The sequence below is a fragment of the Pongo abelii genome, chromosome 6 (genome assembly GCF_028885655.2).
Source record: "Pongo abelii isolate AG06213 chromosome 6, NHGRI_mPonAbe1-v2.0_pri, whole genome shotgun sequence".
Lineage (NCBI taxonomy): Eukaryota > Metazoa > Chordata > Mammalia > Primates > Hominidae > Pongo > Pongo abelii.
The window spans coordinates 134553037-134579574 of record NC_071991.2 but is presented as its reverse complement, the minus strand read 5'-3'; the positions used below and the strand labels follow the sequence as shown (position 1 = coordinate 134579574).

At 36.3% G+C, this 26538-nt stretch overlaps 1 protein-coding gene across 1 annotated transcript; it reads right to left on the bottom strand.

The window, feature by feature from the left end:
• Positions 1-24187: 24187 nt before the first annotated feature.
• On the bottom strand, positions 24188-24935 carry LOC100453945 (large ribosomal subunit protein eL18-like). Its single transcript, XM_054560781.1, has one exon. It carries the CDS (start codon positions 24788-24790, stop codon positions 24188-24190), a length of 603 nt encoding a protein of 200 aa, XP_054416756.1. The 5' UTR covers positions 24791-24935.
• Between the last annotated feature and the right edge of the window lie 1603 nt (positions 24936-26538).

Below are 26538 nucleotides of genomic sequence, written 5' to 3'. Positions count from 1 at the left end.
GGATGTCCTTTCTGTTAGTTTTCCTTCTAACAGACAGAACCCTCAGCTGCAGGTCTGTTGGAGTACCTGGCCGGCCGTGTGAGGTGTCAGTCTGCCCCTGCTGGGGGGTGCCTCCCAGTTAGGCTGCTCGGGGGTCAGGGGTCAGGGACCCACTTGAGGAGGCAGTCAGCCCGTTCTCAGATCTCCAGCTGCGTGCTGGGAGAACCACTGCTCTCCTCACAGCTGTCAGACAGGGACATTTAAGTCTGCAGAGGTTACTGCTGTCTTTTTGTTTGTCTGTGCCCTGCCCCCAGAGGTGGAGCCTACAGAGGCAGGCAGGCCTCCTTGAGCTGTGGTGGGCTCCACCCAGTTCAAGCTTCCAGGCTGCTTTGTTTACCTAAGCGAGCCTGGGCAATGGCGGGCGCCCCTCCCCCAGCCTCGCTGCCGACTTGCTGCTTGATCTCAGACTGCTGTGCTAGCGATCAGCGAGACTCCGTGGGCGTAGGACCCTCTGAGCCAGGTGCGGGCTATACTCTCCTGGGGCACCGTTTCCTAAGCCCGTCGGAAAAGCACAGTATTCGGGTGGGAGTGGCCCGATTTTCCAGGTGCCGTCTGTCACCTCTGGAAGGGGAACTCCCTGACCCCTTGCGCTTCCCGAGTGAGGCAATGCCTCGCCCCTGCTTCGGCTGGCGCGCGGTGCGCTCACCCACTGACCTGCGCCCACTGTCTGGCACTCCCTAGTGAGATGAACACGGTACCTCAGATGGAAATGCAGAAATCACCCGTCTTCTGCGTCGCTCGCGCTGGGAGCTGTAGACCGGAGCTGTTCCTATTCGGCCATCTTGGCTCCTCCCCCCGTGTTTTCATTTTCATTCTTTCAAAAGCATTTTCTAATTTTCCTTGCGATTTATTTGACTCATTGGTTATTCAGGAGTGTTATTTAAGTTTCACGTATTTGTAAATTCCCTGAATTTCTTTCTGATATTGATTTCTTATTTAATTCCATTGAGTGAAGAGAACATTTTTGTATGATTTCAGTGCTGTTAAATTTACTGAGGCTTGCTTTATGCCCTAGTAGAAGGTCTATCTTGGAGAAGGTCTATCTTATGTGCACATAAGATGATGTTCTGCTGTTGTTGAAAGAAATATTCTATAGATCTTGTTTAGGGTTAGTTGGTACATAGCGTTATTCAGTCTTCTATTTCCTTATTCATTTTCTGTCTAGTTTTTCTATCCATTATTGAAAGTAGGGTATTGAAGTTTCTGAGTATTACTGTTAATTGTTTATTTTTCCCTCCAGTCCTGTCAGTTTTGCTTCATATATTTGGAAGCTCTGTTGGGCAGCGTGTATGTGTTCATAATTGTTTTATCTTCCTGATGGATGATCCTTTTATGGCTATACACAGTATCTCTTTTCTCTAATAACACTTTGCTTTTGAAAATCTGTTTTTTTCTGATATTGGTATGGTCTCTTCAGGGTTGCTATGATTGGTCTTTGTATGGTTATACTACATACATTTTCATCCTTTTGCTTTCAAATCTTTGTATCTTTGGACAGAAAATGTGTTTCCTGCAGGCAATGTATAGTTGGGTTTTGTTTGCTGTTGTTGTTGTTTTTGAGACGGAGTCTCGCTCTGTCGCCCAGGCTGGAGTGCAGTGGCCTGATCTCGGCAAGCTCCGCCTCCCGGGTTCACACTATTCTCCTGCCTCAGCCTCCCGAGTAGCTGGGACTACAGGCGCCCGCAACCACGCCTGGCTAATTTTTTTTTTTTTTTTTTGTATTTTTAGTAGAGATGGGGTTTCACCGTGTTAGCCAGGGATGGTCTCGATCTGCTGACCTCGTGATCCACCCACCTCGGCCTCCCAAAGTGCTGGGATTACAGGCGTGAGCCACCACGCCTGGCCGGGTTTTGTGTTTTTAATCAGACATATGTATTATCATTGGATTGTTTAATCTATTCACATTTAATGTTATTGATAAAGTTGTATTTATGTCTCTCATTTTACTATTTATTTTCTATGTGTTTTACTTTTTGTTCCTCTATCCCTCCTTCCCTGCTTTCTTTCGCACTAAGGGAATATTTATTGTGTAATTTTAAAATTTATTTAATGATCTTTAAGCTATATTTTAAAAGTTATTTTCTTTATTGTTACTTTAGGGCTTATCACATACATCTTAGCTTCTCAGAATTTACTCTCAGATTTATAGTATCTTAATTCCAATTAGATATATAAACATTACTCCTATATAGCTCTATTCCCTTTTCACAATTTTTGTGATATTATTGTTGTGTATAGCATACCTTTATAGTTTACAAACCCCAAAGTATATTGCTTTAACTATTACTATGTACGATTTTATATCATTTAAGAAAGGTAAAACAAGGAAGAAGAGCAAGTATATATGTATAAGCTTTTTACTACCAGCCTTCTTATTTACTATTTGTTGTTTTATTTATTTGGTCTTGTGGATTCAAATTACCATTTGGTTTTATTACTTTCTTCCATAGAGCTTTGTTCTTGCAAACTAATTCTGTGCTATTGTCAAATACATTACATTTCTATTTGTAATATTCTCCACAATACAAATATATATATGTACTTCTATGCAATTGCTTTTTGAATCAGTAAAGAGAAATAAAAAGAGACCTCTGCATTTATGCTGCCTTTTAAGTTACATAATCATCTTTACCAGTGCTGTTTTTTTCTGTGTATTTGAATTACTGTCTGGCGTCATGTGCTTTCAGCTTGAAGAATTTCCATTAATATTTATTAAAAGATACACCTGCTAGAAACTAATTCTCTCAGTTGTTTATCCAGGATTATCTTTATTTTGCTTTCATTTGTGATAGTTTTGCTAGCTATAAGACTGTTGATTGACAATTTTTTATTTTAGTACTTTATATCTGTTTTCCTACTGCCTTTTGCTCTCCATTGTTTCTGATGTTAATTTTATTAGGCTTCCTTGCATGTAACAAGTCATTTTTCTTTTGTTGCTTTCAAGATTTTCTCTTTGACTTTCGACAATTTTGTTATAATATCTGGGTCTGAATTTCTTTGTGTTTATCCTATTTCTAATATCTAGACTATATAAAGAACTTTCAAAAGTAAACACTCAAAAAACAAACTATCTGATTAGCAACGGGCAAAAGAAATGAATGGGCCGGGCTTTGTGGATCACGCCTGTAATCCCAGCACTTTGGGAGGCCGAGGCGGGTGGATCATGAGGTCAGGGTATCAAAACCATCCTAACTAACACGGGGAAACCCCCGTCTCTACTAAAAATAAAAAAAAATTAGCCAGGCGTGGTTGCGGGCGCCTGTAGTCCCAGCTACTAGGGAGGCTGAGGCAGGAGAATGGTGTGAACCCGGGAGGTGGAGCTTGCAGTGAGCCGAGATCGCACCACTGCACTCCAGCCTGGGCAACACAGCGAGACTCCGCCCCTCCCCCCGCAACAAAAAAAAAAAAAAAAGAAATGAATGAATGGACATTTCACTTAAGAGGATGAGACATAAGCACATAAAAATATTCAACATCACTAGCCGTTAGAGAAATTTGAATTAAAAACACAATGATATATCACTCTGCACATATCAGAATGGATAAAATAAAAATAGTTGTAATCCTAAATGCTAGTAAGAATGCAGAGAAGCTGGGTCACTCATATGTTGTTGATGAAAATTTAAAATATTACAGCCACTCTGGAAAACAATTAGGCAGCTGGTTAAAAAACTAGACATGCAGCTATCATTCAATCCAGCAATTGTATTTCTAGGTATTTATTATACAGAAATGAAGATTTAGGTTCACACAAAAACCTGTATGTAAATGCTCATAGGTGCTTCATTTGTAACTGGGAACAATTCAGATGTCCTTCAACAGGTGAATGGTTAAACAAATCGTTGTACCCACAGCACAAAATACTGTTCAGCAATAAGGAATAATGAACTATTTTTACCTGCAACAACCTGCATGAATCTCCAGAGAGTTATGCTGGGGGAAAATGTCCAGTGGCAAAAGTTTACATACCATATAAGTGTATTTATATTTCATTCTAGAAAAGACAAAAATTATAGAAAAAGAAAGCAGATTATAACATGAATGGATATGGAAAGGATAGCAGCATATGGGAACTGGGCAAGATTACAGAAGGGAAACATGAGGGATCTTTGTTGTGACAGAAATATTCTCCATTTTGACTGTTAATGTCAATATGTTGTTTGTTCTATTCTACTATGGATTTGCACATGTTGCCATTGGGTAAACCAAGGTAAGTGGTGCATGGAACTTCCTTGGATAATTTCGTAAAACTTCATGTGAATCTAAAATTATATAAAAATAAAAGTTCTATTTAATAGAAAGCATTTCTTTTTTAATTTTTTTTTAAATAGAAGGTGGGCCAGTTATATGGAGCAAAACGAAGAAGTAAATACAGAATTAAATTTCCGTATTTAATTAATTAAAATTAATTAATGAAAAGCTATTGTTAAATCAATAGCTAAATCTGGGTTAAGTGTTATATCAGTGCTCTTAGTACTCTTGCAACTTTTCTAAGGTTTTACAATTATTTCTCAATATAAGAATTAAAAATAGCCAAAAGAAAAAACCAAAATAGAAGAGCAAAGAGATGTTGATAAAGCAAAAAAACTAGCTCCGTATACAAGCTCATTGTCAGGAACACGGAATTATGCAGAGAAGAGAAGGAAAATAGCATTAGAAAGTATTTTGATAGATTGTGCAGTGTTTTGACTTGTGGACTGAGGAGCTTGGATATCATGCACTAAACAGTAGAATGTTATCAAATAATTTTAAGCATGTAAATGACATGATCAAAGTGGAACTTTGAGAAACATTGATCTAGCAGTGGCGTGAAAAGGAAGAGATATCAGGTCAGAGAATAATGCAGGTGGGAATGCAAACTGCCTAGCAGTGTAGTCAGAGGCAAGAAATTATGTGAGTGAACACTGTAAACAAATAGAAAAGCTTTTATGGTGTGTAAAAATCAATCTCGTGTACAAAATAGGAGAGCAACTAGCTTGAACAGCTACTGATATAAAAATAAATAATTAAAATCCTAGGGATTTTAAATGAAAACAAGTTCAATATGAACCAGGAATATCAAAAGACTCCTAAAAAATCCAATACTAGAGTCTTGGTTGATTTCAGTAGAAATGCATTGTCTGTGTAAGAATGATAAAATTCCACCATATTTTACCTTTATCAGACAAAAACCTAAATAAAGTGCAAAGTTCTTGCAGCACATTTTAAATAAGTATTTTGTTGCTTTTACTTTGTCTGTAGTTTTGAGTTTATAAAAGAAATATAGGGTATTGGGAAATCATGACCTGACTTTTAACAAGCATTGTAAACATGACTTTCACATTCTGAGATCGAAGAGTGGGGAGACAGAAAGAGAAGATGATTGGTACTAACAAGAGATTGAATTTACTTCAGATTGCAGTATGTGTTAAGGAAGCTCTGAGATAAGGTTGACAGATGAGGAAGACGTCTTACGTATTTTCATGATGCAATTATTCCTGCAGTTACCTCCACAGGGAAGTTACTTGCTTGAAAAATTTTATCCACTTTGGGAAGCCACTTGCTTAGACAGTCATCCCAGCTCTTGGTCTCTCAATCTATTTTGGGAGACACAACTCCCATGTATGCGTGATGGGCTGTCCTACTCATCTTTTTTTGTTTTCTGTCTTCCTCAACTGATTTGACAAATGGTCCTGTTTATCAGTTTAGATAACTTTCTTCTGGCAATAGCTTTGCCAGCCACTGATATTTTAACCTCAGAACATTCCTGGTTAATGTCTTCTCTGCTACCATCTTAAGTTCTGTATAATATATACATACTGAATAATACGATTAATTTATAGTTATAATATTTACATTAAATTATCGGTTTTCATAGAAATCATAAACCAAAGTGTGTCATTATACAATTTAGTGCCTATAAGGGGAGAACCATTAATGGTAGTTTTTCTCAAAACAACATACATTTCTGTGATCATTGTACCAATATACCCCAGGGATTCAGGCTCAAATTTCAGTGTCAGGTATCATTCACCCTTTTCCCTCATCATTGTTATCCATTTTTCATGAATTTTTTGGTAATAATGTAATTTCTATAAGATTTAAAATATACAATGTCTCTCATCATCAAAAATGTGTTTTTGGGGAGCTTTCTTACTTACTTAAGGTAAACTTACCTGCTTATAATAATGTAAAATTTTCTTAACTTTAAAAACTGGCATAAAAGTGATGAACACTAGAGTCTGGGTTCTTCAGTAATTGGATGGTTGACACGACTGGAAAAGTCAACAAAAGAAGTTAGTTGGAAACAAAGATGAATAGGAAAATTTCAATTCTAGTCAGATGGTTATCAAAAACCGTGATGAAGGCCGCACGTGGTGGCTCACACCTGTAATCCCAGCACTTTGGGAGGCCGAGGCTGGCAGATCACCTGAGGTCAGGAGTTTGATACCAGCCTGGCGAACATGGCGAAACACGATCTCTAACCAAAAATACAAAAATTAGCCAGGTGTAGTGGTGTGCGCCTGTAATCCCAGCTACTCGGGAGGCTGAGGCAGGAGAATCACTTGAACCCAGGAGGTGGAGGTTGCAGTGAGCCAAAATCGTGCCACTGTACTCCAGCCTGGGCAACAGAGTGAGACTCTGTCTCAAAAAACAAAAACAAAAACCAAAACAAAAGAAAACCCATGATGAAATGTCTTAGTGAGGTCACTTGAGTCAGCATTTCAAGACATAATTAAAGAATAGCTTCTCACTTCAACCTCAAACCTCCATTATCCTCAGTGTTCATGGTTGACTCAAGAATAGGGATCTCATAGAATATTTCTGCATTCTAACTCTAATGAAATTGCATTAGTATGCTTCTCTTAAAATTCCTATTTGCTCCTCTGGTAAAATTTTCCCATGTTACTTTGTAGCATCACTATCATAGGACTTACATATTAACCCACATATATTGGTTTATGTGTTTATCTTTCTCCTAATTCAGGCATCTCTTAAGTGGAGCATATTTTTATTACTCAAGTGTTTGTAACATATTTTGTAATTTGGGTCAATAAAATACTGAAAGAGAAAATATTTCTAAATAAATAGCAAAAACAATTTTATATGTTATTTAATTACATAAACATCATATCTCAGAACGATTCATTTGTTTACATATTCTCTAAAAGAAATACACATATTGTGGGAATTAGTGTTTCCCTATGATTTTTTTGTTTCTTTTTATTTTGGCTTATAGAAATTGATAAGAACAATATGAGAAACTCCCATACATCTTTTATACAGATTCACCCATGATTTAAATGCTGTCTCATTTGTTTCATCATTATCTATCTATCTATCTGTCTATCTATCTATCTATTATCTATCTATCTCTCATCTATCGATATCTGTTCTTAAGGTCTTTTTCTCCATCTCAGGGATATTTTAAAAAACAAAACAAAACAAAACAATTTTTGAATTTTTTCTTCCTGAGATTGTCTCAGCTTTCTTCTCTGGGAATTCCCAATGGTTAAATTTTGGAAATTTTGAGTGGTATAGTTCATATCTTTTCACTTTTGTCTCATATTTCCATCTTTTAGTTCTAATTTCATCTCTATATTCTAGAAAATGTCAAGGACTATGTTTTACATTGTATGATATTAATGAATTTCTTAATGTTGTGCCAAACTTGCGTTCCTGGAACAAATCAGATTTGGTTTTCTTAATGTAGTGCTGAATCTGTAAATATTTTATTTTATATGTTTGCATTGAAATTCATAAATTAATCTGTATTTTCTTTACTTTTATTCTCTTTACTAGATTGACTTCATAACTTCATTAAAAAGTTGAGAAAATGTCTTCATTTTCAGTAGTCTGGAAAAATTTATACAGAGTATTGAAAGCTTTAGTAGAATTTTTATGTGAATTCATCTGAACAAGGTGCTAAAATGCCTACAAAGTTGAGTAGTTTTCCAAGAATTTTACTGATTTCTTCTATCTACTTTGGTCTGTTTAATCTTCCTCTATCTGATGGAGTCGATTTTTGTGCTCACTTTGTTCACATGTACTCTAATGGAGTCAATTTTGTAAACATATATTTATTTAGGAAATTATCCGTTTCATCTGAGGTTCAAAATATTTGCATAGAATAGGCCCTTGTGGTAATTTTTAAAATTAATATTATTTTTAATTGACAAATCATATGTATATACATTCGTGAGGTACAATGTGATGCTTAGATATATGTGCACACTGTGGGATGATTAAATCAAATTAATTAACATGGTCAATAATAATGTATTACATATTTTAAAAGAACTAAGACACTTAATTTTAAAAGTCTGACCATAAAAATGATAGGTAAACAAGGTGATAAGCGTGTTAATTGCCTTGTGGTAATTTTTAAATTACCTCATGTTAATGCTTAAATTAAAATAGATTTTTGTGGTAATTTTTAATTTCTTGTTTCACTGGATATTTCCTTCTTATAATTTCTGAATTTGTTCATTTGTGCTCTTTCCTCATTTCTTCTTGGTCAAGTTAGCTAATAAATTGCCTATATTTGTAAAAAATAACTTATGTGACTTGGCTTACTGTTTTACTATCACAATAATTTTTGCTTTTAACTTTTTTTAACCTTGTTTCTCATGTTTTCTTCTGATTTAATTTGTTGTTAGTTTACTAGATTATTGAGCTGCTATTTAACTTTACTAGATTATTATTATTATTATTTATTTTTTTTATTATACTTTAAATTCTGGCGTACATGTGCACAAATTGCAGGTTTGTTACATATGTATACATGTGCCATGTTGGTGTGCTGCTTTACTAGATTATTGAGCTACTATTTATTTATACATATTCTTTCATTTTTACTAATAAAAGTGTTTTATGTATTTAATTTTCTTCTGATCATGGCTTAAAATATATTCAATAAATTCTGATAGGTAGTGTTTCTCTTGTCATTTATTTTTAAAGAAATTCTGTACTTTTTGTTTTCCCTTGTCACCAAAGGGTTGTTTAATAGGAGATTAAAATTTTTTGTTAATAATTTTTGATTTTATTGAATTGTGATAGGAGAATACTATATCTCTAGTTTACAAAATTTTCTGACTTTTTATTGTGAACTTTGATTTTGAACTTTATGTTTGATCATTTTTGTGAATTTGTGTATTGTAGGGTGTACATTTTGATACATATCCATATGTAGGTTGTTTATGTTCTTTAGTTTTTCTGTCTTCTTTTTATTTATTGACCAATTGCTCTGTTTTGTACTGAGAATGGTACATTAGCCTCTCATTATTTTATTTCTAATTATGTCATATTGAATATCCTATAGTTTTTGCTTCACGAAAGTGGTTGATATGTTGTTTAGTGCCTAGAGATTTGTAGGCATTATATCTTCATTGTGACTTGTGGTGTTTAGCATTAAAAAGTACTCTCTCTGTCACAACTGATGTACATTGGCTAAAATTCTACACTTTCTGATTTCAGCATTGCACCCCTTATTTTCTCATTGCTACTGCTATTATATCATTCATCTTTGGTCTTTCTAAATCATTTTGTCTAACATATACAGCATACAGTTATTTCTTGTTTTGTGTAATAAATTGAAAAATTTTTTACTAGGTGAGTTAAGCTATTCACATTTATTAGTATGATTAATATGATTTGACTCAGTCTGCCATACATTTTATAATTGTTTGTATTATACTTGCTATCTTCCTTTTACTACAAGATATATATTCTTTCCTCTTTGATTTGTAAGAAAAATAAGGCATCTAGGAAGGTTTGCATTTTTTTTCTAGTGGTCACTTTTATACTTATTTTTGTTTCTTAAATTTTTTATTTTTAATTTTTGTGGGTACATAGTGAGTATATGTATTTATGGGGTACATGAAATGTTTTGATGCACCCATGCAATGTGAAATAATCACATCATGGAGAATGGGGTATCATCCATCCCTTCAAGCACTTATCCTTTGTGTTACAAACAATCCAATTACACTCTTCTGTTATTTAAAAATGTACAATTAAGTTATTAATGTATTAATGTAACAATTAAGTTATTATTGACTATAGTCACCCTGTAGTGGTATCAGATAGTGGGTTGTATTCATTCCTTTGAACTATTTTTGTTTTTTACCCATTAGCCATCCTTACTTCCCCCTCATACCCTCACTACATTTCCCAGTCTCTGGTATCCATCCTTCTACTCTCTACATCCATGAGTTCAATTGTTTTGATTTCTAGATCCCAGAAATAGGTGAGTACATGCGATGTTTGTCTTTCTGTGCCTGGCCTATCTCACTTAATATGATGACCTCCAGTTCCTATCCATGTTGTTGCAAATGACAGGATCTCATTCATTTTTATGGCTGATTAATACTCCATTGTGTATATGTATCACATTTTCCTTATCCATTCATCTGTTAATGGACACTTAGGTTGCTTCCAAATTGTAGCTATTGTGGATAGTGCTACAACAAACATGAGAGGGCAGATATTTTTGATACACTGATTTCCTTTCTTTTGGGTATGTACCCAGCAGTGGGATTGCTGGATCACATGGTACCTTTATTTTTAGTTTTTTGAGGAAACTCCAAACTGTTCTCCATTGTTGTACTAATCAATATTCTCACCAACAGTGTACAAGAGTTCTCTTTTCTCCACACCCTTGCCAATACTTGTTATTGCTTGTCTTTTGGATATAAACCATTTTAACTGGGGTGAGATGATATCTCATTGTAGTTTTGATTTGCATTTCTGCAAATCAGTGATTAATAATTGAGATGGTGAGTAATTATTGGTGTGATGATCAATAATTTTGAATATCTTTCCATATGCCTGTTTGCCATTTGTATATTTTCTTTTGAGAAATGTCTATTCAAATCTTTTGCCCATTTTCTAAAATGGGATTATTAGATTTTTTTTTTTTTTTTTTGCTATAACATTATCTAAGCACCTTATATATTCTGGTTATTAGCTCTTGTCAGATGAGTAGTTTGCAAATATTTTATCCTATTCTGTGTGTTGTCTCTTCACTTTGTTGGTTGTATACTTTGGTGTACAATCTTTTTAACTTGATGTGATCACATTTGTTCATTTGTGCTTTGATTGCCTGTGCTCGTGGTGTATTACTTAAGAATTTTTTGCCCAGACCAATGTCTTAGAGTGTTTTCCCAATGTTTTCTTTTTCTTTTTCTTTCTTTCTTTCTCTTTCTTTCTTTCTTTCTTTCTCTTTCTCTCTCTCTCTTCCTTCCTTTCATTCTTTCTTTCTTTTTTAATTAATTAATTTATTTATTTATTTTAGACAGAGTCTCTCTCTGTCACCCAGGCTGGAGGGCTGGAGTGCAGTGGCATGATCTCGGTTCACTGCAACCTCCGCCTCCCGAGTTCGAGCAATTCTCCTGCCTCAGCCTCCTGAGTAGCAGGGATTACAGGTGCCCACCACCATGCCTGGCTAATTTTTGTATTTTTAATAGAGACAGGGTTTCACCATGTTGGCCAGGCTGGTCTCGAACTCCTGACCTCAGGTGATCCACCTGTCTCGGCCTCCCAAAGTGCTGGGATTACAGGCATGAGCCACCACACCCAGCCGGCTCCCCAATATTTTCTTGTAGTAGTTTAATAGTTTGAGATCTTAGATATAAGTCTTTAACCGATTTTCAAATATGATGAATGATAGGCTTATAGTTTCATTCTTCTGCATATAGATATACAGTTTTCCCAGCATCATTTTTAATATTTTTTATATGGTAACTCTATTTTTTTTTCTTTATTCCTTCTTAAAAAGAAAAAAACTGGGATATGTATGCAGAACGTGCAGATTTGTTACAGAGGATACATGTGCCATGGTGGTTTGCGGAACCTATTGACCTGTCCTCTAAGTTCCCTCCCCTCACTCCCTATGCCTCAACAGGCCCTGGTGTGTGTTGTTCCCCTCTCTGTGTCCGTGTCTTCTCAATGTTCGACTCCCACTTATGAGTGAGAACATGAGTTGTTTGGTTTTCTGTTTCTGTGTTAGTTTGCTGAGGATGATGGCTTCCAGTTTCATCCATGTCCCTGCAAAGAACATAGTCTCATTCCTTTTTATATCTGCATAGTATTCCATGGTGTATATGTACCACATTTTCTTTATCCAGTCTATCAGTAATGGGCATTTGGGTTGGTTCCATGTCTTTGCTATTGCAAATAGTGCTGCAATCAACATACGTCTAGCAGCATTAATTGAAGAGACTGTCTTTTCCTCAGTGTATGTTCTGGATACCTTTGTCAAAAGTGAGTTTACTGTAAGTGTGTGGATTTATTTTGGGGTTCTTTACTCTGTTCCAATGGTCTATATGTTCATTTATATGCCAGTATCATGGTGTCTGAGTTACTATAGCTCCGTAGTATAATTTGAAGTCAGGAAATGTGATTCCTCCAGTTTTGCTTTTGTGCTTAGGATAGCTGTGGCTATTCTGAGTCCTTTTTCATTCCATAAAATTTTAGAATTTTTTTTCTATTTCTGTGAAGAATGTCATATTTTGATAAGGACTGCATTGAATCTGTAGACTGCTTTGGGTGGTATGGACACTTTAACAATGTTTATTCTTCCAATCCATGAACATGAAATATCTTTCCTTTTCTAGTGTCCTCTTCAATTTATTTCATTAGTGTTTTATAGTTTTTATTGTGGAGATCTTTTACTTCTTTGGTCACGTTACTTGTTAGATATTTAATCTCATGTGTGGCTATTGTAAATAAGATTACTTTTTAATTATTTTTCATATTGTTTACTGTTGGCATATAGAAATGCTACTGATTTTTCTATGTTAATTTTATATTCTTCAACATTGCTAAATTTGTCAGTTCAAAGAGTTTTTTTTTTGAAGTCTTTAGGTTTTTTCAAATAAAAGATTTCATAGTCTGCAAATAAGGATAATTTGACTTTTTCCATTTCAATTTGGATACTCTTTCTTTCTTTCTCTTGCCTTATTGCTTTAGCTGGGACTTCCAGTACTATGTTGAATAACAGCAGTGACAGTGGTTATCCTTGTTGTGTAGCAGATCTTAAAGGAAAGACTTTCAATTTTTTTCCCTACTTGGTATGATGCCATCTGTGGCTCTGACATGTATGGCTTTTATTATGTTGAGGTACATTCCTTCTATATCTATTTTTTAGGGTTTTTATGATGAAAGAAAGTTGTATTTTATCAAATGCTTTTTCAGCATTAATTGAAATAATCATATGGTTTTTATCCTTCATTCTGTTGATATGATGTATCATATTGCTTGATTTGTGTATGTTGAACCATCCTTGCATCCCAGGGACAAATTCCACTTGGTCATGATAAATGTTCTTTCTGATGTATTGTTGAATTTGGTTTGCTCATATTTTGTTGAGGATTTTTGCATCAATATTCTTCAGATATCTTGGCTTGGATTTTTTCTTTTTTTGATGTATATTTGTCTGGTTTTGGTGTCAAGGTAATACTGACCTTGCAGAATGAGTTTGGAAGTATTTACCTTCTCTATTTTTCAGAGTAGTTTGGGTAGGAATGGTTTTAGTTCTTCTTTAAATGTTTGGTAGACTTCAGCAGCAAAGCCATCAGGTCCTGGGCTTTTCTTTACTGGGAGACTTTTTATTATGGCTTCAATTCACTTACTTGTTATTGATCTGTTCAGGTTTTGGATTTCTTCCTGGTTCAATCTTGGTAGGCTGTATGTGTTTAGTAATTTTTCTATTTCTCCTAGATTTTCCAATTTATTGGCAAATTGTTGCTCATAGTAGCTACTAATGATCCTTTGAATTTCTCCAGTATTAGTTGTAATGTCTCTTTTTGCATTTATGATCTTATTTATTTGGATTTTCTCTCTTTTTTGTCTTAGCCAGTCTGGTTAAATTTTTGTCAATTGTGTTTAACTTTTCAAAAAACAGCTTTTTGTTTCCTTGATCTTTTGTATTGTTTTCTTTACTTTAATGTCATTTATTTCTGCTCTCATCTTTATTATTTATTTTCTTCTACTAATTTTGGATTTGGTTTGTTCTTGCTTTTCTAGTTCTTTAATATGCATTGTTAGATTTTTATTTGAAGTTTCTCCTCTTTTTTAATGTAGGCACTTATAGCTATAAACTTCATTTTTAGTACTGCTTTTGTTGTATCCCACTAGTTTTGGTGTGTTATGTTTTCATTATAATTTATTTCAAGAAATTTTTCAATTTCCTTCTTAATGTCTTCATTGGCCCACTAGTCATTCAGAAGTATATTGTCTAATTTCCATTTCAGGGTAGTGGGCTCCCTTCTGGCCCAAGGCAAGTCCAGAAATGCCATCCGAGAGTCAAGCCCTAGAATCAGTTACCTCAAAGACCTGCTTGGTGCTCTACCCACTGTGATGGACCCAGTACTTGAAGCCAGCAAGTCTTAGAGAGGCACCCAAGACCCCTGGTGTAGAACCTGGATACTGCTGCTTTTAATTCAAGGCCCAAGGGCTCTTCAGTTAGCAGGTGATGGATATTGCCAAGACTGTGTCCTTCCCTTCAAGGTGGTAGGTTTTATTCCGGCCCAGGATGTATCTAGAAATGTCATCTTGGAGCTAGGGCTTAGAACGGGAGCCTCACAGCTCTGGCTGCTGTCCTATTCTGCTGTGGCTAATCTGGTACCCAAAATTCTAGAAAAAGTCCTCCCCACTCTTCCTTCTCCTCTTCTAAAGCAGAGGAATGGGGTCTCTTTGGAGCCACAAGTTGTGCAGCTAGGGTTAGGTGAGGGGTGACATCAGAATGCCCTTAGTTGCCCTAGCTAGTGTCTCAGTAGGTCGTGTACCCCCACCCCCCACCCCCAGTCCACTGTCTCTGGGCCCAGTTTAGACCTAGGATTCACCTAAGAGTTGCAGTCTTTGTGACCTGTACTGCCTTTTAAGTTTACTTAGAGACCCAGAGCCCTTTCACCCTTGGTGGCAAGGTTTGTGGTAACTCAAGTTTGGACCCCTGGGATCAGCAATTCCCCTCTAGCTAAGGCTGATTTAAATGTGCCCTCCAGGGGAGGGCGTCAGCTGAATTTGATCCAGTTTTCCTTTCTGCTCCAATATTAATATGATAGCACTGAGTTCAATGCCTCACATTGCTGTGCTCTCCCTCCCCCAGCACCCAGAGACACTCTGGGCACCACCCGCAATTGCCAGGGGTTGTGGTAGAGTGGTGTCAGCGATTCAAGGCTGTTTTTTCTACCTCTTTAGTGCCTTTTTCAGTGATACAAAGTTAAAAGCAGATATTGCTTTCAATTTGATTTTTGATTCTTATGAAGGTGCTTTGCTTATTTGGATAACTGTTAAATTGGTGTCCTTTTAGGTGGCATAACGGGTGGAGCCTTCTGTTCCACTATCTTTACTCCATCTCTCCACGTTTGAGCATAATCTTGATCAAATTATGCTGAGGAATGCTATTGTGTAGTTTTCTTTTTTCTTTTAAAATACTATTTATCGATTAAATATTAGGAAACTGAAGTAGCCTCCAATATAATCTTAGATGTGTTTTTAAAAATATAATTATCTGTTATATTAAAAAAAATTTCTATAGAGAGATGCATGCAGCCAATTCTTATTATTTGTGGTATTCATGTGCTGTAAAGGTGCCATCGATACTGAATTAGTGGATACTAAGCCATTGCTCCCAGAAGAATTATAGAGACACGTTACTGTGAGCCTCTGTTCACAATATTTTCATCAATCAATCTATAAATAACCTTGTTTTATGTTTGTTTCTGTTTAAAGACACCTTCTTCGATATGGATTGTGATTCATTAACATTGAACTCAGATTCAATGATTACTACAGCTCACGCTTGAACAAAGAATATCTAACACACATATTTTCTCCAGAAGGCACATCAAAACTTCTTGTGCTTAAGAACACGAGACAGCAAGCAGTTCAGCACTATACTAGGGGACCATTTAAACAGTGAATTCACCAAGAAAAAACTCAATCAGGTGAAAAATGTAGCTCTAAATATGCTGTGAAAAAGGACATGTTTTTATTAGCAGAGATAAAACATGAAAGCAAAGCACCACCTTTTTCTACCACAGTTGGGAACTTTATGTTGGGCCACCCAAACTTTTCACTACATTGAGCATGCACATCTATGAATGACTGTGAAAGTGCTGCAATTATTTATTTTCAGGTTACAAATAAATTTTAGGGAGTAGACAAATTCGCACACACAGAGTTTGTGAATGAGGATCGACCATATATGCGGTCAGTTTGCCCTGTAAACTGTAGATCCTCAAGCAATAGAAAATTAGTTTTTATCCCAAGGCGGGCAGATCACGAAATCAGGAGATTGAGACCATCCTGGCTAACATGGTGAAACCCTATCTCCACTAAAAATACAAAAAATTAGCCGGGTGTGGTTGCAGGCATCTGTAGTCCCAGCTACTTGGGAGGCTGAGGCAGGAGAATAGCAAGAACCCTGGGAGGCATAGCTTGCAGTGAGCCGAGATCGCGCCACTGCACTCCAGCCTGGGCGACAGAGTGAGACTCCGTCTCAAAAACAAAAACAAAAACAAAAACAAAACAAAACCAAAAAAAAAAAGAAAAAAAAGAAAATTAGTTTTTACCTAAATAACTTTAAAATATATTTTTCTTTATTGTCTTAACCTGAGGTCTTTAAACAGAATAGAACATTGTGATTACCTAGAGAACAAAAACAAGCAAATATTTCAAACAAAAAAATAATGATATCAGGACATATCTTTGAACAATTGAACTAGAACAATGTGGCTTTGGGCCAGGAATTAGTAGCTGTAAATACAATTTTGTTACTTACAATATTGGTTTAGAACAAATGGGGTTTTGTGTCATTCAGGGATGTTGGGTGGGCGTACTGATTGAGCAAACGTCTAACTATACAAGTACACATTGCAATTAGTAAAGTAGATATAAGCCCAGCACTATAGTCAAAGAATATCACCCTGTCCATATCTATTGTATACTGAAAATAAAAAGTGTAATTCCCTTGGGGAACATTTGTCTTCCATGCAATTGCTTTGTTCTCTCCCAGTTTATGAAGCAGAGTTTGAAGAATATATATGATGCAATGAATTATGCCTGGAATAACCAATGTCCTCCCAATCGAGTGCACTCTTACAGTCTTAGACATTATAGTCAGTTTAGCTTGGAGATTGTTACAATTAAACTTGTTCTAGAATGTTCTACCCTTGTCTATTTACCAGGATTCAGTACTGAATACGTTTGCCTTTCTTGCCAAGGTTCCTGGACCAGCCTGCATTGTATGATTTTCCCTTCTTGAAACAGAAAATAATACTGACACCAGAATAGAGGTACAGAAAGGGAAGAGTGGAATAATAAAAATTTTGCTGTTGACTTCACATTTTTGTCTTTAGATTAAAGTTGTGGGACACATATATATTGTAAAGTTGTATTTGGTTCTGTGACCTATAATTTGGAAGTAACTCAACTCCTGAAAAATACATGCAAAAAATGACAATAATTTCTTTTTTTCATTCTTTGTGATGTCAATCCCATTACCTCACAAGGTAAGGAAACTTTTGCTCTGATCCTTGGTGAGGCTCCATGTTGGATGATTAATATGTTTTCTTTTTATAAAGCCAAGCAAATGTATTTTCTTTGTACAGTCTTCAATGGATTTGGGAATAGTGTCACAAGAAAACTTGCATTAACATCCAAGCTGTTGTAATTCTTGTGTGACTTTGAACTTAACCTCAATGAACCTAAGTTTTTCTATAAGCAAAAATAGTGACAATAATATTACCTCTCCTAAGCAATTCCTGAGAAATAATCTATGGAAAGCAATTAGCACTACTTGTGATAGCTAGTAGGTGTTTAAAAAGTATTAGTTAGCATAGTTATTATTAGCTTTTTATATTATATTGTTTTCTGGATTTAAAACTATGTATTTCAACAGTGAAGACAGTATTCTAAATGTCCTTCATCTGGCAATCTTCTGGTTAAAGAGCATTTTTTGTGTGAGAGACCTTGCTCATCTATGGAGGCAGAGACCGTTTTAATTTTTTTTTTGCTTTATCCTTAACATCTGACACATATGTAGGCACCCATATGGTGAATGGCCAGGTAAGGTAATGACTGGATCAATATATAAATCAATATCAATCAACTGAATTGAATATAAATCAATTTATAGAGGTTTAATAGAAAAGTATAAATATTTAGCAGAATTTCAATTTAGTTCTGCTAAATATTTATACTTTCCTATTAAACTCTGTTTTTTCTAATGAATTCCAGCACCTCTTCTTCAGGCGATACTTAGAAGTGCCCCAACTACCCCATCAAATCTGTTGGTTACTTCACATTCATGCATTTTACTTCTTCAGGGGCCTCTTTCCTAAGAAAACATGTTAAATGAAGAATCGTCAGCTTCAAAATATAGACAAGATGTATTTAAGTAATGGAGGGAAAGGCTTGATGGCTCTCCAATCTAAAGTGTGTCCAATATATGTAATTTTTAATTATGGGGTAATAAAATATTAAGAAGAAATTCCATGTAATTTTCATAGTTATATATCAACCTCTCACACCATAGGGTGAATTGATTCATTTTTCATTTACGTCCATGTTCTGATTAAATAATTGAACACGCCCTTCTCTGAAACACCAGAACAACCCATATCTCTTGGTAACCCCCTAATAATCATGTTCCTTTCACATCAGTTTCTTCAGGCAACAGAGTATTTCCCTACATGGATATCACTCCTACTTTATTGGTAAAGCTATAGGAAAGGAAGGAAAAGAGAAAGAAAAACACAGAGCAAAATATCAACAACCCACATTTATTGAATCAACATATCTGTAGAGGGAATCATAAATAAATTATAATGCTTTCTCCATATAATTCTGATGATCAGTCATAATCATGAAGCTTTCTTTGGGAGCCTTCTAAAATGTATCCAGAGCCACATCAAGGCCTCCAACACTTCCTGAAAATTCAGATTCTGGGGTACATCTGATAACTACACTGAAGAATTGAGAGATTTCATGAGAAAAATATTGCAAAGGAATACAAGAACTCTCAGTGTTTAGTAAACATCATCAAGGCTTCTAGACCAGCTCAGTTCAACAGAAATATAATGTGAGCCACCAAAGAGAGTAACCTATAATTTAAAAATTTCTAGTAGCCACTTTAAAAAAAATAACAAGTAACAGGTGAAATAAATTTTAGTAATATATTTAACCCAATATATCTAGAGTATTATGTTTTCATATTAAAGTATAATTTTTACATAATCTTTTTCATATTTAATCTTTGAAATTTCATGTGTATTTTACACTTACTGCTGATCTCAATTCAGACTAGATCTTAAGTATTCAGGAGCAACATGTGGCTTGTTGGCTGTATCGGAAAGCACAGCTCTAGAGACAGGTAAATGATTAGAAGTAAAGCCTAATAAGCACAGTATAGAACACAGCATTATTTAAATTTTCACTATGCACCTCAATCCTCCATCCCCAACATTTGAATTGTTTTAGGAAAATATTCTACAGAAAAGTAAAACTCAAAACCAAACATGCTTGAGTAAATTAGAATTTGAGAATGTTCAGACAGTCCCATTGCTTTTCGGCAAGCGTCCTCTCTCTCACAATCCCTGTATCTTAGCCACAGGTGTTGGATGTAGCCCAAGTTGAGAATCCCAGCTGTTTCACAGGGGCTCTGGCAAGTTGACAGCTGCTTTATTACCAGAGCTTGAAATTGAGGCCAATAAACTTAGCACACAGGGACCTGAAGTCCGGTTTGCGGAGACAAGGCCACCATCATGTGGAACCTGACGGAACTGCAGTAAGATTCACGTTCCCATTGCATGGCGAAGACTCAAATGACCTAAGTCATCCCCACTGGGACAACACTTCAAGAATGCCTAATTAACATACCTAAGAAACGTGCAAAACCTTGGAGATCCAGAGAAGGTTCAGAGAGGGCCAATTCCTATTTCAAAAGAAACAAAAGACAGACTGAAATAGCTAAATCATGCAAGGTCAAAATCAATAAAAATCATAAAATGTAAAATGAGGACTTACACACATCTGCCTGCTGAAACAAAGGCTCACTGAATAAGAGTTCAAATACAATATTGGGTTAAATCTACGATTTTGATTGGAAAACTTTTAAAAAATCCTTATTGTAAGAGGAGATAGATTTTAAAATAAAGTACTATAGGATGATGCGTTTATCTTTTTGAAGAATAGGCCAGTATAGTATATTATTAGGAAGGTTTGAAATAACAAGATGTATTTTGAATGGCAACTTGCTTTGGCAATATTAAGGAATTTAGACTGTTTCTATGCCAGTTCTATATAGTCGGTCTTCTGGTTTCATAACACCCTTACATTGTACATGTGTAACACAATGAGAACGTTTCAAAATATTCAAACATAAAAGATAGGCACACATTATTGTGAAGTTGATAAAATGGTCAGGGTGTGTCTGTTGACGAAAATGAAAGACCATCACGTAATACTAAAAAACATGGTACCTGCCAGGCGTGGTGGCTCGCGCCTGTAATCCCAGCACTTTGGGAGGCCGAGATGGGCTGATCACGAGGTCAGGAGATTGAGACCATCCTGGCTAACACGGTGAAACCCCGTCTCTACCAAAAATACAAAAAATTAGCCAGGCGTGGTGGCGGGCACCTGTAGTCCCAGCAACTCGGGAGGCTGAGGCAGGAGAATGGCGTGAACCCGGGAGGTGGAGCTTGCAGTGAGCCGAGATCGTGCCTCTGCACTCCAGCCTGGGCGACAGAGAGAGACTCCATCTCAAAACAACAACAACAAAAACAAACAAACAAACAAAAAAAGTGGAACCACAAAGAATATTAGCGTGTTTTCACTGTATCTTCCACTGAAAGACCTGTGTTTTCCTTTCTCAGAAACAAGATCCCCAAGCACATGATATTTGCTCCCTGAAAACTTCAGGGTGTATTATTAACCCTGTGTTTTCTGAGCCTGTAGAAAAGATGATGTGAGCAGGAGCCAATATGGGTTTATTAATTAAGAATACGTAAGAACAAATTATTCTGTTTTGAAAGGGTTGACATGTAGGGTATGATGATTTCTACACAGCATTTAACTAAAGGTTACTCTTGTTTCTTGGTTAATAATATGGCGAAGTATTGTCTGGATTACCGTCCTACAAATTTGAGCAATTTTTCCAGACAAGTTTAGTTCTTTTTGTACTCAGGGGCATTTCTAACAGAATATTTGTAACCTCTCTGATTTATCTTGTCCTTTTAATATTATAGCAATGACATGACTTAATGCTTAGAAAACATGGTTATCAAATTTGCAGATGACATAAAATTCGGAGGCTAGCTAATATGATAGATGTCACAATCAAATTTTAAAATGATTGTGCAGGCTTAATACAAAATGATGACATTTAACAAAGATAAATGATCTTGCATTTTAGTTAGAACAATAAATTTTATAACTAGATTGGGAAGACCTTTCTTTGAAGAAATTTATATAAAAATAATCTGAAACTTTTGTTTATCACAAAATACAAGTTTGGTAACACCCACACAATTTTAGTTTACTAAGATGGATTTCTGGGGTCCAAACCAAATTTGGTGATAATCCCCCTGAACTATGTCTTTAACTGACAACATTGTATTAATTTCAGGGCCACATTTTGAGGGAGAAACTGACAAATTAAATGGTATATGGAGAAAGAATTTTGAGATTTATAGTGCTGTCGAAGCCACTTATAAAAAGATGCTTTTAAAGAAAATGTAGTTATTTTCAGGACAGCATAGTGTTTATGTTCATAAATTATGAAATAAAAGAGATCTGAGTTTAAGTCCCAGAACAGCCATGAACCCTGGCAATCTGACCTTGGGTAAGGCGTTTAATGTTTTTCAGCCTCAGTTTCTGCATCTATAAATTGTTTATAATAATGATGACAAAGAGGATATATGCTAGCAGAAGTTAGATTTTAAAGAGACACTGCAAAGTAGGTATATTCCATTTAGCTTTGTGTGATAAAACCACTGGAGGAAAGGGAATTTTGTTTAGTATATTGTAATAATTTGAATTACCCAATTGAGTAGTTGAGTTAATCCATTAAATCACCCAAATTATCTGTATAGGTAATGAGCTCTTGGCCACTTGAATAGCCACTGAAGCTATTCAAAGGTGTCTCAGTTAAGAGCTTGCAGGGGATTTCTGCTGTTAGTTGGAGGTTTGAGGATACATATGACAATATTTATGACCAGTAATTTTCATGAGGAAGTTGCACAACGAAGAGACAAGCAGGTGACCCGCCTCTGAGTCTCTGAGTCTAATGAAAATAGACACACACCTTCAAACAATTACATTACAATGTGTTAACGAATAAGCGTGGAGCACTAAAACAGAACAAAGGAAGAGCACCTGCGATAGCCACAGTTTACCTGTCTGGTAGGATTTCTTTAGCTCCATTGCTCATTTTTGTTCTTATTTGGAATGTCACCCTTTAGAATGAAAACAACAGAAAACCTTCAAAGTATTTATCGTCCTGCAACACATTCTCTTCTCCCAAATCTTATTCTGGCATTCCATACATTTCTTTCTCCCCCAAACCCTTCCTGGGCTCTTCCTCTTTAAGTTTCCCCATCTCATATTCATAAAGAAGTAGAAGGAACAACAAAAATGCAAAAATTCTTCCCTACATCCTGTTTTATCTCAAGGCCTACATTTTTTCTTAATAGACCAAATGTCACTGTTTGCTTAGGAGTAGGAAACAGCCATTTTGGGCCTATAATGGAGATCTAAAATCTTCTCTTTTGCCAACAGTTTTTTTCTAGTTATGTGACGTTAATACAGTTTTATTTTCCTGGCTGATTTCTGAGCTTAGATTTTGACTGGACTTGAATATTCTACAGCTGCTTCGCTTCTTTGGAAAAAACACAACCAGTTTTCTAGCTTTATGCCCAGGTTATATGGGTATCCAGTCCTATCCTGTCTCTCGGACTGCTACTCCTCTAGGTGTTCAGTCATAGGGGCCACACCATAACATTCCATTTTGGAAGGGACAGAGGGAAATTATCTGTTTCTCTTAACGTAACCATTTAATTTATTGTTTTGGGGGGATATTTTTGAAGAGGGTGACTTGGCTGCTGATATCTCTCTCTGTAAAAAACATATTTCTAGCATTTGAGAGCACTCTGCATTTGCATGCAAAACAAGAGCTCACCTCTTTGTACAGCCAAGTGGGATTGCTATAGACTTAGGATGCTGCTGCTTAAAACGGATTTTTACCTAAGCCGTATCATATCTTGTTTTTCCACTTCTTCCTTTGACTGCTGAATCCATTCCACATTCAGTGTACAGATTGACTTGGTAATAAAGATAGATAATCAATCACTAAGCTGGCAGAAAGACAAGGAAGGCATCCCGGCAGAGCCATCTGATCCCTGAGAAGAGAAGGATGTATGGAAGTTGGTGGCTGGCCAGAAGGAAACATTCCCTTGAGCATGAAACAGTTAGGGACATTTTTCTCTTTGTACAGTTCATATTATCAGTCTACATTTGAATCCTTGAAGTATTACAAGAGTTCCTGCACAGTAATTTACCTTCCAGATATTTTGGTTATTTTTGTTTCAATCTTGGTTTAATTTCTAGGTTTATTTTCTAAGTTATCAAAGCTTATTGCATGATAATGTCTGCATTTTGCAATTTATCAAAGCTTTTTTTATTTTTTGAGCAAAAGAGGTGTTTTTTTTTTTTTGTATGATCAGTCTTTGCCAACATACCAAGGACTCGTAAATAAATGTTCCTTAATTTTCATTACTTAATATGACTAAAGGAGATGGGTAGTGCGAAGAGGAATTGGATAATTTTAAGCCGTGGCTAACACAAAAACCATAACCAAATTGAATAATTCTGTAGGTGCACTAACCAGTTTACAGAATAATGTAACTAAAACAGCATAAACCTGGGGAAGACATGCTACAGCCCTTTTAGTTTCTGAATTCTCCTTGTTTCTCTAGTAAATTTTCTGTTAATTCACCTGGGGTTTCCGAATACACAGTTTTACTGCATTCAAATGGCTATTGAGTTTGCTTTGTTGTTTCCTGACACTATAGCAGTAGTGCAAGTAAAATCAGATTTTGTTGTTTTCAACATAGCTAGATTTTCTATTTTTAACATTTTCTTTTTCTTTTCTTTTCTTTTTTTTTCATCATCCAAAATCTTTAATAAGAGGATAGGATCTATAGTTTTTGTAGCCTCGGCTGGCCAGTCGGCCTCTGGTGCGCTCGAACTTCCGGCCCTTGGAGCGGATGTATGGTTTGGTGTGGCTGTGCGGGGTTCCCGGTGCCTTGCCAAAATGCCGGTACACCTCTCGGCCCTTGCGAGGACCAGAGAGCAGGACGGTGCCACAGCCTTTGGGGGCGTCAGGGGCCAGCTGGTCAAAAGTGAGGATCTTGCCCCCGGCCCCGAGGATGCCGCTGCTGGCCCGACTGGTCATGCGCAGTGCACACACCTTCAGTTTGGGCACCTCCTGAACCCGTACGTCATCTGTTATGGTCCCCACAGCCACAGCCTTTCTGTTTTCCCGGTCAGGAAGCTTTATCTTACGGATCATCCGGTAAAGGGACAGAGGTGGTCCGTTGGTGCGACTCATGAACAACCTCTTCAGCACAACCTGGTTGAATGTGGAGTTGTTCCCTCTGACCAGAAACCTGTACAGTTTGACCAACAGCCTCAGGTAGACCAATATCCTGGCTCTGGGGCTCCTTGCGCTGAACCTATCAGTCCTTGTTGTGGGGATGTCAACTCCCATGATGGCGCCTTCTGTTTTGTGTGTTACTATTTTTTCCCTTGAGCACGGATAGGAGTTTCTCTTTTGCCCTGTAACTAAAAGAAAAAAGTTACATAGATTAAAGTGTGGATTTCTTTTCACTGAGTTAATCTGGCATGTGATGATCCCCCTTCATTTTTACATTTTTTTAATGTTTTATTTTTAGTTATTATGGGTACATAGTAGATATATATATTTACGTGGTACATGTGATGTTTTGATATAGGCATACAGTGTGTAAAAATCACATCAGGGTAATTGGGGCAACTATCGCCTCAAGTATTTATCATTTCTTTGTGATAGGAACATTACAATTCTACTCTTTTAGGTATTTATAAATATGTAGTAAATTACTGTTGACTGCAGTCACTCAGTTGTGCTACCAAATACTATAACTTTAGTTTTGCACCCAGTAATCATCCCCACTCCCCGAGTCCTTTTCCCCTACTACCCTTCCCAGTCTTTGGTAACTATCATTCTACTCTCTATCTCCATGAGTTCAATTGTTTTAATTTTTAGCTCCCACAAATAAGTGAGAACATGTGAAGTGTGTGTTTCTGTGCCTGGCTTTTTTTCACTTCACACAATATCCTCTAGTCTCATCCATGTTGTTGCAAATAACAGGATTTTATTCTTTTTATTGCTGAACAATAGTCCATTGTGGATAAAGACTGTATTTTGTTTATCATTCATCTGTCGATGGACACTTAAGTTGATTCCAAATCTTGGCTATTGTGAAAGTGCTGCAATGAACATGAGAGTGCAGATATCTCTTCAATATATTGATTTTATTTTGGGGGGATATATACCTAGAAGTGAGAATCCTGGATCACATGATAGTTCTATTTTTAGTTGTTTTGAGGAACCTCCATAGTGTTCTCCATAGAGAACATTTATGTTTTTCTTTTCTTTCTTTTTTGAAACGGAGTTTCACTCTTTCACCCTGGAGTGAAAGTGGTGTGCAGTGCAGTGCAGTGCAGGCTGGAGTGCAGTGGTGTGATCTCGGCTCACTGCTACCTCTGCCTCCCCGGATTCAAGCGATTCTCCTGCCTCAGCCTCCAGAGTAGCTGGGATTATAGGTGCCCGCTGCCACACCCTGCTAATTTTTGTATTTTTAGTAGAGATGGGGTTTCACCATGTTGGCCAGGCTGGTCTCAAACTCCTGACCTCAGGTGATCTACCCACCTCTGCCTCCCAAAGTGCTAGGATTACAGGTGTGAGGCACCACACCCAGACACATTTATATTTTTCTAATTGTTTGTTTGATTTTTAGCTAAGGAAATAGCAATTGTGTTTTTTTATTATTGTTTTAGACTCCATTCTTTTTTGCATATTGAGGAACAACTGTTATCCTTAGTTTGCATTTTTCTTATTTCTTCTCATTATCTGTTGTGTTCTTCATTGTTTTCTCTTTCCCTCTGGCTTATGCGCAACTTGTCAAGTTTGACCAGTATGTCACCAACTCAATATTCTACAATGCCAATTCTGCTTCTTATTGCTGCCAAAGAAGATTGATATTTGTCTTTTCAGCTGTGTTTTCAATTTCTATGAAATTATTTCTTATCCCACGTGTCTCTCATCCATTGTACCTTGTTATATCCTTGAACTAGCCTTTGCTCTCTTTTTGGTTTTCTTACTTGTTTCATAAAAGTATTTTTATTTAATTTCAGAGAAGTAGACTGCTTTGTAGTTGTGTGTGTGTGTGTTTCAGGATGCACATAAATTTGTAG